At 40.3% G+C, this 14407-nt stretch overlaps 1 protein-coding gene across 4 annotated transcripts in view; it reads left to right on the forward strand.

Annotated features, from left to right (window-relative positions):
• Positions 1-864: 864 nt before the first annotated feature.
• cracr2b (calcium release activated channel regulator 2B) overlaps positions 865-14407 on the forward strand; it is a 59083-nt gene continuing 45540 nt past the window's right edge. The window contains exons 1-7 of one of the 4 annotated variants that reach the window (XM_038999107.1): positions 865-983; positions 1264-1379; positions 6767-7047; positions 7214-7325; positions 7465-7591; positions 7778-7924; positions 11332-11422. In XM_038999107.1, the coding sequence (XP_038855035.1) occupies position 1379; positions 6767-7047; positions 7214-7325; positions 7465-7591; positions 7778-7924; positions 11332-11422 (759 nt within the window). In that variant the 5' untranslated portion in view covers positions 865-983; positions 1264-1378. Of the gene's footprint in view, positions 984-1263; positions 1380-1770; positions 1820-6766; positions 7048-7213; positions 7326-7464; positions 7592-7777; positions 7925-11331; positions 11423-14407 lie in introns of those variants that run through there. The other 3 variants (XM_038999108.1, XM_038999106.1, XM_038999109.1) reach the window with 3 other exon arrangements.

The raw sequence follows: 14407 nt of genomic DNA on the forward strand, positions 1-14407 counted from the left end.
GTAAGTCTATAAAAGGGGGTGAGAACCATGAGCCTCCTAGGTTTTGTATTGAAGTCAATGTACCCAGAGGAGGACGGAAGCTAGCTGTCCTCCGGCTACACCATGGTGCTACCCTACAGAGTGCTGTTGAGGCTACTGTAGACCTTCACTGCAAAATAATGTGTTTTAATCAGTTATTGGGTGACGTGAATATTTAGTATAGATTTATCTAAAAAAATATGACTTTTAAATGTTTCAGTATTAAAAAAATAAATGAAAAAAAATCACTGAAAAGGATGGTCCTCCCCTTCTTCCTCTGAGGAGCCTCCACTGCTAACGACCTAGATTAATAACGCTCCTTGAATGAATTCCAATTCACCCTTCTGTCCAGACGCTTCATCGTTTTTGTTTACCACAAATGTGATCCTTGTTTCCTGTTTATAATGCTTCAGATGGTCTTCAAAAGCTTTCAGGCTAGTAAAATACTATTCCCGAGACAACTCCACAGTAGTTACATCGGCGCACCTGGAAAAGACTGGACTATAACGTCACTTTGACAAATTCGGTATCCCTTCTAGCCATGACCCTCTCTCCTCCGTGACCCGGAAACTGATAAGTCGTCGAGGAGCGTGTCAATCACAGAGCTATACATTCCTTAGTAGGCACCCTCAGTAAGGTCCCCCTCCCTCCTTGATAGCCACCTTTTGGTGAACCCCATTTGAATCAGCTGTTGTATTGTTGGAAGAGAAAACCATCCACACGAAACAACATGCTACTTATTGTTGTAGATATAAAATATATTGCAAAACAAACTTCATTTGCTTTGATCACAAACATTTTTTTGGGGGGGGGATCCACCCTTGTAAACGTCATTTGCCTAATGACGCACGAGTGGAAAAGTGCCGTCTCATTTCAAACGAGCGCAATTCCATCCACATTCTCTCCTTTTGACCCTTTTCAAAAGGAGGCGAGAGAGTGAGGACAGAGGAGAGAGGACGCAGGAGGTGAGTACCTCTAATTGATAAAATACCCATAGCCCTTTTGCGTACTTCATGTTTACTTATCTACACCAAAGATTGTGGATAAATTAAGATACAAATAAATAAAAAGGTAAGTTCCTGTCTACTTAAAGGGGTGGCTCTCCCATAGACGCCAATTCGATTGCAGCTGGGTCTGGTCTACTTAGTTGATTATCTTCCATTGAAACAAGAAAACACGAGGGAGTGGGATGTCTCGCTTCCTCTTTCGTCTGTGCTTCACGAAACTTTACGGTAACACCAACAGGTTCCAAATGCGCCCTCCTGTGACTTGCAGGGAAAGTTTAAAGTCCCTCGGTGAACACACAGGACGTTGACACCTGGGACAAGTATCGGAGAGGTGAGTCGGACGCTTCAAAACGAGTATGTTACGAGTATTATATCTTAAAGACCATTACATATTCAATTCTGCACTGGCAGGGTCATAATATAAATGTTTATTTTTTTTAGTTGATGTGATAATGAACTTACACGCCTACTGTTCAGCTTTTTAATAATACATAGCTTCACAGTGGATCAGGTTTCCCCTAACTACTGTACATTGCTTTCTGTAGTTATTCATTAACCACTGCCTGAGTAGGAACACTTCAGTTTTGGATTAAAGAAACAAACTGAATTATAAATGTATATTTTATTCTTACTTTATTCTTATTCATGAATAATCACTACAAAGTATTTTACAAAGCCATCTACATTCTAAAGGTGGTATTTTAGATATAGTAAAGTGGTTTTATTTACGTTTTTATATGGTTTAGTACAGTTAGTATACATGTATTTTCATAGATCTTCCATCCATACAGCAGGTAAGACACTTTTATCTGACCCTGGCTGGTGTTATTCATGGCAGAGAGTTGTTGTTGGTTCATGTTTTAGTAGTTTATATATTTAATTTTAAAAAACTTTGAGTAGTTTATATGTTCCATAAAAAAAATTTTTTTAGTCGTTTTATATATTTCCAAATATTTCATGTGGTATCATCAAATATCTATCAATGTGCTCAGAATAATGTGTTACTATTTGGTGCATATTATGCTATTATCTTTAAACATGTAGTCATTTTTGAGATGCATATTATATTCTCGTCAGCAGTATCGTACCAGTTTGTCTGGTAAATGGTAAACAACACAGAATGTAGGAACTCAAAAGGATTTTGATGGATTCTGTTTTTGGTGGAATTTTATCTAATAGGGTAACTTTGAAATATATATCATATAAAATAAAAAACAATTTCTTTCCAGTCGGAAGTTTCGGATAGAAAATAAATACTTTAATTTGAATAAGTATAGGCCGAAATCACTGTAGAATCCTTGATGCCTCGGTCTATTGGTCCCCTAATATATATATATTCTGATTCCATTAATTCTACCATATCTCTCTACCACATAATAATTGCAGGCAATCGTAATGGTAATGTCAATGCAAAACCACTGCAAATGCTTCATTTGCATGTCCCTCTCCCCTGGCCATGCCACCTGATGGCCACACAGACAGACACACAGAAGGGACAGACAGACGCACAGACAGAAGGGACAGACAGACGCACAGACAGAAGGGACAGACGCACAGACAGAAGGGACAGACGCACAGACACACAGCCACACACACAGACAGACAGACAGCCACACAGACAGACACAGACAGAGGGTATCATCACATGACACCATCCTGGTGAGTATTATTTATATCCTGGTGCTCAGTGGAGGGCAGACCTGGGTTCAGATTCTATTAGAAATCTGTCAAATAGTTTCAGCGTTGGCTCTAGCCTTCCTGGACTGACAGATGGATGGGTTTTGCAGTTTTAGGACTATTCTCTTGTTCCATTTAAAGCTCAGGAAAGCTCAAGCAAGCACAGATATGAGGGTTTGCATCCTAATAATCTGTCCTTCTTCCTTCCTTCCTGTGCACTCCTTCACCTCTTCCCCCCACAAATGTAAAGCTGTAACCTGATAGTGAACCAATGTATTTGTTTCTCTGGAAATGCCACCACAATGTCCCTTGGGCTGTTTACTGTTTGATAACACATGGAGCAGATGGGTCCTTCCCTTCTGCAGGACGTAGGCTACACGTCCTGCTAGTGTTATAGGGGTAGTGTTATAGGCGTAGTGTTCTAGGGGTAGTGTTCTAGGGGTAGTGTTCTAGGCGTAGTGTTCTAGGCGTAGTGTTCTAGGCGTAGTGTTCTAGGCGTAGTGTTCTAGGCGTAGTGTTCTAGGCGTAGTGTTCTAGGCGTAGTGTTCTAGGGGTAGTGTCCTAGGGGTAGTGTACTAGGCGTAGTGTTCTAGGCGTAGTGTTCTAGGCGTAGTGTTCTAGGCGTAGTGTTCTAGGCGTAGTGTTCTAGGCGTAGTGTTCTAGGCGTAGTGTACTAGGGGTAGTGTTCTAGGCGTAGTGTACTAGGGGTAGTGTACTAGGGGTAGTGTACTAGGGGTAGTGTTCTAGGCGTAGTGTTCTAGGGGTAGTGTACTAGGCGTAGTGTTCTAGGCGTAGTGTTCTAGGCGTAGTGTACTAGGGGTAGTGTACTAGGGGTAGTGTACTAGGCGTAGTGTACTAGGGGTAGTGTTCTCGGCGTAGTGTTCTAGGGGTAGTGTTCTAGGCGTAGTGTTCTAGGCGTAGTGTTCTAGGCGTAGTGTTCTAGGCGTAGTGTTCTAGGCGTAGTGTTCTAGGCGTAGTGTACTAGGGGTAGTGTACTAGGGGTAGTGTACTAGGGGTAGTGTACTAGGCGTAGTGTACTAGGCGTAGTGTACTAGGCGTAGTGTTCTAGGCGTAGTGTTCTAGGGGTAGTGTACTAGGCGTAGTGTTCTAGGCGTAGTGTTCTAGGGGTAGTGTACTAGGGGTAGTGTACTAGGGGTAGTGTACTAGGCGTAGTGTACTAGGGGTAGTGTTCTCGGCGTAGTGTTCTAGGGGTAGTGTTTTAGGCGTAGTGTTTTAGGCGTAGTGTTCTAGGCGTAGTGTTAGCCTAAGAAATTAAAAGTCAACAATCATGTTTGGGTTACACAATTTACAAATGGGTTACTTAAGCAATAAGGCCTGAGGAGGTGTGCTATTATGAACTGGTGACATCATTAGAACAGTCAACAAGTCATTTTGCGTCATACACTCAGTGCGTGTATATATATATGTATCAAACATTATGAACACCGTCCCAATATTGAGTTGCACCCCACCTTTTGCCCTCAGAACAGCCTCAATTCGTTAGGGCATGGAGTCTACAAGATGTCGAAAGCGTTCCACAGGAATGCTGACCCATGTTGACTCCAATGCTTCCCACAGTTGTGTCATGTTGGCTGGATGTCCATTGGGTGGTGGACCGTTCTTGATACACACGGGAAACTCTACCATACCCCGTTCAAAGGCACTTCAATATTCTGTCTCGCCCATTCACCCTCTGAATGGCACACACACACAATCCATGTCTCAATTGTCTCAAGGCTTAAAAATCTTTCTTTAACCTGTTTCTTCCCCTTCATCTACACTGATTTGAAGTGGATTTAACAATCAGGGATCTTAGCTTTCACCTGGTCATTCTATGTCATGGAAAGAGCCGGTGTTTGTAATTATTGTACACTCAGTGTTTTAGACGTTCAGTGAGCGGACAGTTTATTAGGTACACTACCCCGTTCACGAAAAGGGTTTGCTCCTACAGACAGTGAGTCACGTGGCTGTGGCTTGCTATATAAAAGCAGGCAGACAGGCATCAAGGCATTCAGTTACTGTTCTATTGAATGTTAGAATGGGTCAAAACGAGAGCTGTTTGTGGTATGGTCGCCGGTTCCAGGATCTCAGAAACGACCGGCCTCCTGGGCTTTTCACGCACAACAGTGTCTAGGGTTTTCCCAGAATGGTGCGACAAACAAAAAAAAAACTGTTGATGAGAGGTCGAAGGAAACTGGCAAAAGTTGTGCAAATAACTGTGAAGCACGACAGTGGTGTGCAGAACGGCCTCTCGGAACGCTGTTGCAGCAGAGGTCTGGTGGTCTTCCACTCCTATCACCCTAAAAACATGAAGAATCGGCTCCAGTGGGGACGCCAACACTGGACAATTGAGGAGACGGAAAAATATTGCCTCGTTCGACAAATCCCTGTTCCTGTTACGTCATGCTGATGGGAGAGTCATGATTTGGCGTAAACTGCATGAGTCCATGGACCCATCCTGCCTGGTGTCAACGGTATCGGCTGGTGGCGGTGGTGTAACGGTGTGGGGAATGTTTTCCTGGCCCACGTTAGGTCCCTTGATACCAATTGAGCAACGTTTCCATGTTCCCTAAGAATTCAGGCTGTTCTGGAGGCAAAGGGGGGTCCAACACGGTACTAGATGGGTGTACCTAATAAACTGACCACTGTGTGTGTGTGTGGGTACACTACCCCGTTCACGAAAATGGCCAGTCAAGTTCTTCCACACCGATCTCGACAAACCATTTCTATATGGACCTTGCTTATTGCACGGGGGCATTGTCATGCTGAAACAGGAAAGGGTCTTCCCCAATCTGTTGCAGCAAAGTTGGATGTGCTTCTATAGTATTGACTCCCGGATGTGAATACTTATGTAAATTAGATATTTATGTATTTCATTTTCAATAAATGAGCAAAAATTCAGAAAAACATGTTTTCACTTTGTCATTATGGGGTATTGTGTGTAGACGGGCGAAGATCATTTTTTAAATCAATTTAGAATTCAGGCTGTAACACCAATAAAATGTGGAATAATTATATATGCGTATATGTAATCTATCACATTGAATATACAAAACATTAAGAACACCTGCTCTTTTCATGACATAGACTGACCAGGTGAATCCAGATGAAAGGTATGACTCCTTATCCATGTCACTTGTTAAATCCACTTCAATCATTGATCCTAAGACCAGCACTGCTACACTGAGACGCTTTTATGAATACGGACCCGTGACATGGCTGGCACCTGTTGAAGTAGCTCAAGATACAAACACTTTTACTATGTGTGGTCTGTACTGTTTAACAAGGGAGTATCTGCATGGCCGGGTCGGCTACCCTTCAGTTAATGTCAACAGAGCTGCCGCAGGATCCTGACCTGACAGGATTCTTTGTAAACGCTTAAAAGAGAAGACATGAGACACACACAAAGACAGGACAGATAAAGGAAAGCTTGAAGGAGAATAGTGAGAGTTGGTTGTGTAACTAAGCTGTGTTACCAGTTTCTTCTTTTTCTAAGCAGCTTTTATAAACCCTACAATATAATTACTAGGAATTTCATAGCAGCTTTTATAAACCCTACAATATAATTACTAGAAAGTTCATAGCAGCTTATATAAACCCTACAATATAATTACTAGGAAGTTCATCTAACAGCTTTTATAAACCCTACAATATAATTACTAGAAAGTTCATAGCAGCTTATATAAACCCTACAATATAATTACTAGGAAGTTCATCTAACAGCTTATATAAACATAACAATATAATTACTAGGAAGTTCATAGCAGCTTTTTGTTGTTGCTGTGTGGGATAATGAATAGATGATTGACTGACATCACATGACTTGTTGAGACTGTTGTTTTAATAGATTAGACACCATATGAAGCGTAACCTCTCTCTCTCTCCTTGTCTCCTTCTCACCCTTCCTCTCTCCTTGTCTCCTTCTCACCCTTCCTCTCTCCTTGTCTCCTTCTCACCCTTCCTCTCTCCTTGTCTCCTTCTCACCCTTCCTCTCTCCTTGTCTCCTTCCCACCCTTCCTCGCTCTGTCTCCATCCGTCTCTCCCCCTGCCCCGCCCCCCTCCAGTGATGTCTAGCTGGTTGAAGGACGGGGAGGTGTTGGTAGGTGAGGGAAGCGGAACTGCATCCCCATTCAACTTCAGACAGAAGATCTTCTCAACCCCAGGCGGATGTGGCAGTCCCAGGCCGGGTGGCAGGGGGGTAGGGGGGCGCGGCCATGGGGGGTCACCTAGCTTCAAGGAAGGGGTGTCTGGGATGGTGCAGCCAGAGACCATGGGGAAGGCCAAAGAGCTGTTTGTTCTCTGTGATAAAGAAGGAAAAGGCTTCATCACCAAGAGAGATATGCAGGTTAGTGAGTCCAGTGGTTTGACATTCAGAAAGCTTTAACATATTTATTAAACCTGTTCTCTCCCCTCTTTTCTTCTCCCCTCTTTTCTTCTCCCCTTCTTTTCTTCTCCCCTTCTTTTCTTCTCCCCTTCTTTTCGTCTCCCCTTCTTCTCTTCTCTCCTCTCAGAGACTGCAGGGTGAGTTACCTCTCTCCCCAGAACAGCTGGAGTCAGTTTTTGAGAGTCTGGACAGAGACAGAAACGGATTCCTAACTCCTGTCGAGTTTAACATGGGCCTCGGTGTGTACCGCTCACTCATTTCATGACATGCTGGACATTTGACCAATAACTTCTATTGACACATTTTCCCCCTGCCTCTGTCTGTCCCGTCTGTCCCGTCTGTCCCGTCTGTCCCGTCTGTCTGACTGTGTGAGAGCAGGGGAGTTGATGGGGGTGGAGGAGAGCACAGAGAAAAAGCAGACCGAGACGGAGGAAAAGGAAGACCTAGGTGAACTCCGATTCATTCAGATACTGACGGAGCTGGGAGCTGACAAGCTCTTCAAAGAGTGAGTGACTACACTACGTTGTTCCGAGGAAGACACGGTGAAGCGTTTTGGAGAGAGTTCGGCCAACGTTTTTTTTTATATTCGCAACCAGTATTTGGATTCTAGCTTCCTGTAACAGAGTTATGTTGTGCTGTGTGAGTGTGTGCGTAACCCTGTAACCTGCTGTATTGTGTGTCTTCATGTCAGTCAGCGCGAGCTGGGTACTCTGTGGTGTGCGCTCCAGAGAGACAGACCGGAGCTGCTCTCTATGCTGGAGGACTTCCTAGTCCACGCTGTGTCTCATCTACAAGACTCACTGAGGGAGAGAGACAGTTTGGAGCAGGCTCTACGCAGGTCTCTATTCTCTACACATATCGTTCATTCACGTGACTGTCAATTCATACAGCTGGTGGAGCAGTAAACATCAACATGCTTTCTAACTTACCAGCATACTATTAGCATACCTACTATTAGCATACCTACTATTAGCATACCTACTATTAGCATACCTACTATTAGCATACTTACAATTAGCATAATTACTAACATACTTACTATTAGCATACCTGCTATTAGCATACTTACTATTAGCATACCTGCTATTAGCATACTTACTATTAGCATACTTACTATTAGCATACTTACTATTAGCATACTTACTATTAGCATACCTGCTATTAGCATACTTACTATTAGCATACTTACTAACATACAATTTGCATACTTGCCAACATACTTACTAACATACTTACCAACATACTTACTATTAGCATACTTACTATTAACATACTTACTATTAACATACTTACTATTAACATACTTGCTAACATACTTACTATTAACATACTTATTAACATACTTACTATTAACATACATACTATTAACATACTTACTATTAGCATACTTACTATTAACATACATACTATTAACATACTTACTATTAACATACTTACTATTAACATACTTACTATTAGCATACTTACTATTAACATACTTGCTAACATACTTACTATTAACATACTTATTAACATACTTACTATTAACATACTTACTAACATACTTACTATTAACATACTTGCTAACATACTTACTATTAACATACTTATTAACATACTTACTATTAACATACATACTATTAGCATACCTGCTAACATACTTACTATTAGCATACTTGCTAACATACTTGCTAACATACTTGCTATTAACATACTTACTATTAACATACTTGCTAACATACATACTATTAGCATACTTACTATTAACATACTTACTATTAACATACTTACTATTAACATACTTACTATTAACATACTTACTATTAACATACTTGCTATTAACATACTTACTATTAACATACTTGCTAACATACATACTATTAGCATACTTACTATTAACATACTTACTATTAACATACTTACTATTAACATACTTACTATTAACATACTTACTATTAACATACTTACTATTAACATACTTACTGTTAACATACTTACTATTAACATACTTACTATTAACATACTTACTATTAACATACTTGCTAACATACATACTATTAGCATACTTGCTAACATACTTACTAGTAACATACTTACTAGTAACATAGTAACATACTTACTAGTAACATACTTACTAGTAACATACTTACTAGTAACATACTTACTAGTAAAATACTTACTAACATACTTGCTATTAACATACTTACTATTAACATACTTGCTAACATACATACTATTAGCATACTTGCTAACATACTTACTATTAACATACTTACTAGTAACATACTTACTATTAACATACTTACTAACATACTAACTATTAACTTGTTAGGGCTAGGGGTTCCGCTAGCTGAAAAGGCAGAGCGCGAAATTGTAAAATATTTTTTTGAAATATTTAACTTTCAAACATTCACAAGTACAATACACCAAATTAAAGCTTGACTTCTTGTTAATCTACCCATCATGTCTGATTTCAAAAATGCTTTACAGCGAAAGCACACCAAGCACACCATATGATTATGTTAGGTCAGAGCCTAGTCACAAAAACACATACAGCCATTTTTCCAGCCAAAGAGAGGAGTCACAAAAAGCAGAAATAGAGATAAAATGAATCACTAACCTTTGATGATCTTCATCAGATGGCACTCATAGAACTTCATGTTACACAACACATGTATGTTTTGTCAATAAAGTTCATATTTATATCCAAAAATCTCAGTTTACGTTGGCGCTTTATGGTCAGTAATGTTGTGTCTCGAAAACATCCGCCGAATTTTCAGAGAGCCACATCAATTTACAGAAATACTCATAATGAACTTTGATAAGAGATACAAGTATTATGCACAGAATTATAGATATACTTCTCCTTAATGCAACCGCTGTGTCAGATTTCAAAAAAACTTTATGGAAAAAGCACACCATGCAATAATCTGAGTACAGCGCTCAGGCACCAAAACAAGCCAAACAGTTATGAGTCAACAGAAGTCAGAAATAGCATTATAAATATTCACTTACCTTTGATCTTCATCAGAATGCACTCCCAGGAATCCCAGTTCCACAATAAATGTTTGATTTGTTCGATAAAGTCCATAATTTATGTCCAAATACCTCCTTTTTGTTCGCGCGTTTAGTACACAATCCCAACTCACGACGGGTGGGCAAGTCCAGGTGAAAGTTCAGACAGTCATATTACAGTTCGTAGAAACATGTGAAACGAAGTATAGAATCAATGTTTAGGATGTTTTTATCATAAATCTTTAATAATGTTTCAACCGGAGAATTCCGGGTTGCAAGCTAACTCTCAGCTAACTCGCCAATGGAACGCAGGTCACTCTCACGTGAACGCTCGTGGTCAGCTCATGGCACTCTGGCAGACCTCTGACACATTCAGCTCCCATTCCCCCCTCCTTCACAGTAGAAGCATCAAACAAAGTTCTAAAGTCTGTTGATATCTAGTGGAAGCCTTAGGATGTGCCATATGACCCCATAGACATTATATTCGATAGGCAATGAGTTGAAAAACTACAAACCTCAGAATTCCCACTTCATGGTTGGATTTTTCTCAGGTTTTCACCTGCCATATGAGTTCTGTTATACTCACAGACATCATTCAAACAGTTTTAGAAACTTCAGAGTGTTTTATATCCAAAACTACTAATAATATGCATATATTAGCATCTGGGCCTGAGTAGCAGGCAGTTTACTCTGGGCACGCTTTTCATCCGAACGTGAAAATGCTTACTAGTAACATACTTACTAACATACAACATACTTACTAGTAACTTACTATTAACATACTTACTACTAACCTACTTACTAACATACTAACTATTAGCATACTTACTAGTAACATACCTAGTAACATACCTAGTAACATACCTAGTAACATACCTAGTAACATACTTAGTAACATACTTAGTAACATACTTACTAACTATTAACATACTTACTAACATACTTACTATTAACATACGAACTAGCAAGATACTTAGTAACATACTTAGTAACATACTTAGTAACTATTAACATACTTACTAACATACTTACTATTAACATACGAACTAGCAAGATACTTAGCAACATACTTAGTAACATACTTAGTAACATACTTACTAACGTACATACTTACTATTAACATACGAACTAGTAACATATTAACATACTAACTATTAACATACTTGCTAGTAACATATTAACATACTAACTATTAGCATACTTACTAGTAACATAGTTACTAACATACTCTAATGTGCTGTTGTGTTTCAGACGGGAGAGTGACCATGACAGGGTGGTTCGGTCCATATACGAGGAGATGGAGAGTCAGAACAGAGAGGAGAGAGAGAAACGACTCGCTCAGGTACCTATCTGGTCTGAAGATAAAGTCTGAAAATGTAGGCACTCACTATTGTAAGTCGCTCTGTAAATAGTCTGCTGGGCTGTAGACGGGGTGGTTGTTTAGCAACAAAACCGACACGTGTGCAACTATGGGGAAAAACAAGACGGGGTTGGCTTAGACTGTTGACAACATGTAAACTATAACATACATATGTATATTCTACAATTATATATCATACAATAGGTTACTATAGGTTGAAAACAAATACATTTGCGTAATGAGCACTTGTTGTCTCAAATACTTCTTTATAGTTGTTGTTTAGTTAGCCTGCGAATTGTAGCCATATTAGCCAACCTGGTCTCAAATCATTTCGTATTATTCTGTACGTAAATCCGAGAACACTCCCTTTAATATGGTATGTATGTTATGTTTCGTGTGGTATGTATTAATTTGTCGGTGTCCATCAGCCAATTCGTACAATATGTTACGAAATTGCAAAACGTATTACATGTTACGAATACCAATTTTTGGTGGCTAATGTTAGCTAGGTGGCTAATGTTAACTAGCTGGCTAATGTTAAGCTAGGGATTCGGGTTAAGTTTAGGAGTTATGTTTTAGGGTTAGGGGAAGGGTAGGAAAAAATAGTTACATTTAGGGTTATCTAACCTGCTACGTAGTTTAAAAGTAGTACGTAGTTGCTAATTTGCTAAAGTTGTCTGCGATGAGATTCGAACACGCAACCTTTGGGTTGCTAGACGTTCACGAGTGGCGCAGGGGTCTAACACACTGCATCTCAGTGCTAGAGACGTCACTACAGACCCTGGTTCGATTCCAGGCTGTATCACATCCGGTCGTGAATGGGAGTCCCACAATTGGCCAAGTGTCGTCCGGCTTAGGGTTTGGCCAGGGTAGGCCGTCATTGTAAATACGAATTTGTTCTTAACTTACTTGCCTAGTTAAATGAAAATACGCCCACCTGTCCACCTCGACCAGCCACCCTCCTATCGTTTTTGCCTTAAGTACCTTAAGTACCCTTCTGTCTTATGTAAACATACCAAACGTAACTAATCATACTAATTTGCGTGTCAAGCATTTGCGTTTACTATGTGACGTCTAGTCTGAGACCAGGCTGTATTAGCATAGACGTGACATCAGTCAAAAACACCTCAAAACAAGACAAGCTATCAACAACAAGATACAACGGGCTGAAGCGAGACACCTATGATTCCCAACAAGGCAGTTTTTTGTCATTTGTTGCTAGCTGTCTGACCGTTCAGAATCATAACGCCTCACACCTTCCGGCCGTATCGATGTGCGCCCTTCGTTTTGGTGAGATGTCAGCCAACCCGTCTGTTACAAGTCGCATGTTAACCTGTTATTAACTCAAGCTCTTTCTGCAAGATCAACAATCCATATTGTCCTCTTTTCCGTAATCAGTCCTGTGCCCATATTCGCTTCTTACTTGCTTTTGTCTCAGTTTTTTTGGAGTATGATTTTGGAGTATATATATATATATATATATATATATATATATATATATATATATATATATATATATATATTGTTTGTTTGTATATATATATAAAAGTCATAATTTTTCTACGAAAGTTGGTATCAAAATGTAACCTATTGTAGAATATACATGTCCCACAATGCATCATCCAAATGTAATGATTACCTATACCTACGCATAGTGGCTCAAATCATTTGTTCTATTTAAAAAAACAATTCTAAAACAGTTTATAAAAAAAAATGATAGTCCATCATCACTGTTAATCGTGAATGACAGTTCTTCACGTTTTACGAGTGAAACGTCCATGCTGCATCAGGACGCTAACCCTTTGATCCCAATCAGTTTCATGGGAATATGCATTTCAATCCTATTGAAAGTTGTCGTTTAACTACTGTTTAATCCCAGGGATTTAAGAAGCTACACTCGCTCTTGTTGTTTTTGGTTTCAGCCAAAGCATACTAAGCCTAGTGCGTCGAGCTGTTGAGTTCAGGCCACATGAACATTATGCTGAATGGTAAATTTAAAAAAACATTTATAAAATGTCCTAAGTAGCCTTATTCTGTGGTGTTGTTGGTTCAACAGTAGAGTCTAACGTTATACTATGCAACCATATTCAGTTTTATGTAGAATACTAATGAATCGTTAAGCGATCGTACGAGACATATTGACTCAACTTTCTTCTAAACTTTATTAAAAAAGCAATATTCTGAGAAATATTAGATTTCTCAGAATATTATATATAGACAATAGACAGTGTTGCTCCTCTGCGCACCGGCTGCACTACACCCCTGATTACAATAGACAGTGTTGCTCCTCTGCGCACCGGCTGCACTGCTCCCCTGATTACAATAGACAGTGTTGCTCCTCTGCGCACCGGCTGCACTACACCCCTGATTACAATAGACAGTGTTGCTCCTCTGCGCACCGGCTGCACTACACCCCTGATTACAATAGACAGTGTTGCTCCTCTGTGCACCGGCTGCACTACACCCCTGATTACAATAGACAGTGTTGCTCCTCTGCGCACCGGCTGCACTACACCCCTGATTACAATAGACAGTGTTGCTCCTCTGCGCACCGGCTGCACTACACCCCTGATTACAATAGACAGTGTTGCTCCTCTGCGCACCGGCTGCACTACACCCCTGATTACAATAGACAGTGTTGCTCCTCTGCGCACCGGCTGCACTACACCCCTGATTACAATAGACAGGACCACAGCATCTTCTTCGGTTGCCATGATGATTTTCTTGCTACACATGCGCAAACCTGCTCGGCAAATATAGCCCGATTCTGGCCCCATTTCTCCAATCCTACTGCCACCGAGGTGCTGCCAGGTGTAGGTACTTTACGACTACTAGTTCACTACGATTTGGCTTAACTGAATCGTTAAATGTGAGAGGTTCTCCAATGGGTACAGCCCGTAGACCCAGAAAAAAATGGTGTGATGTATTTCACTCCTAACTAATGATGATGATAATGATGACTGTACT

Source organism: Salvelinus namaycush, chromosome 8 (genome assembly GCF_016432855.1).
Source record: "Salvelinus namaycush isolate Seneca chromosome 8, SaNama_1.0, whole genome shotgun sequence".
In the NCBI taxonomy this organism is placed as follows: Eukaryota; Metazoa; Chordata; class Actinopteri; order Salmoniformes; family Salmonidae; genus Salvelinus; species Salvelinus namaycush.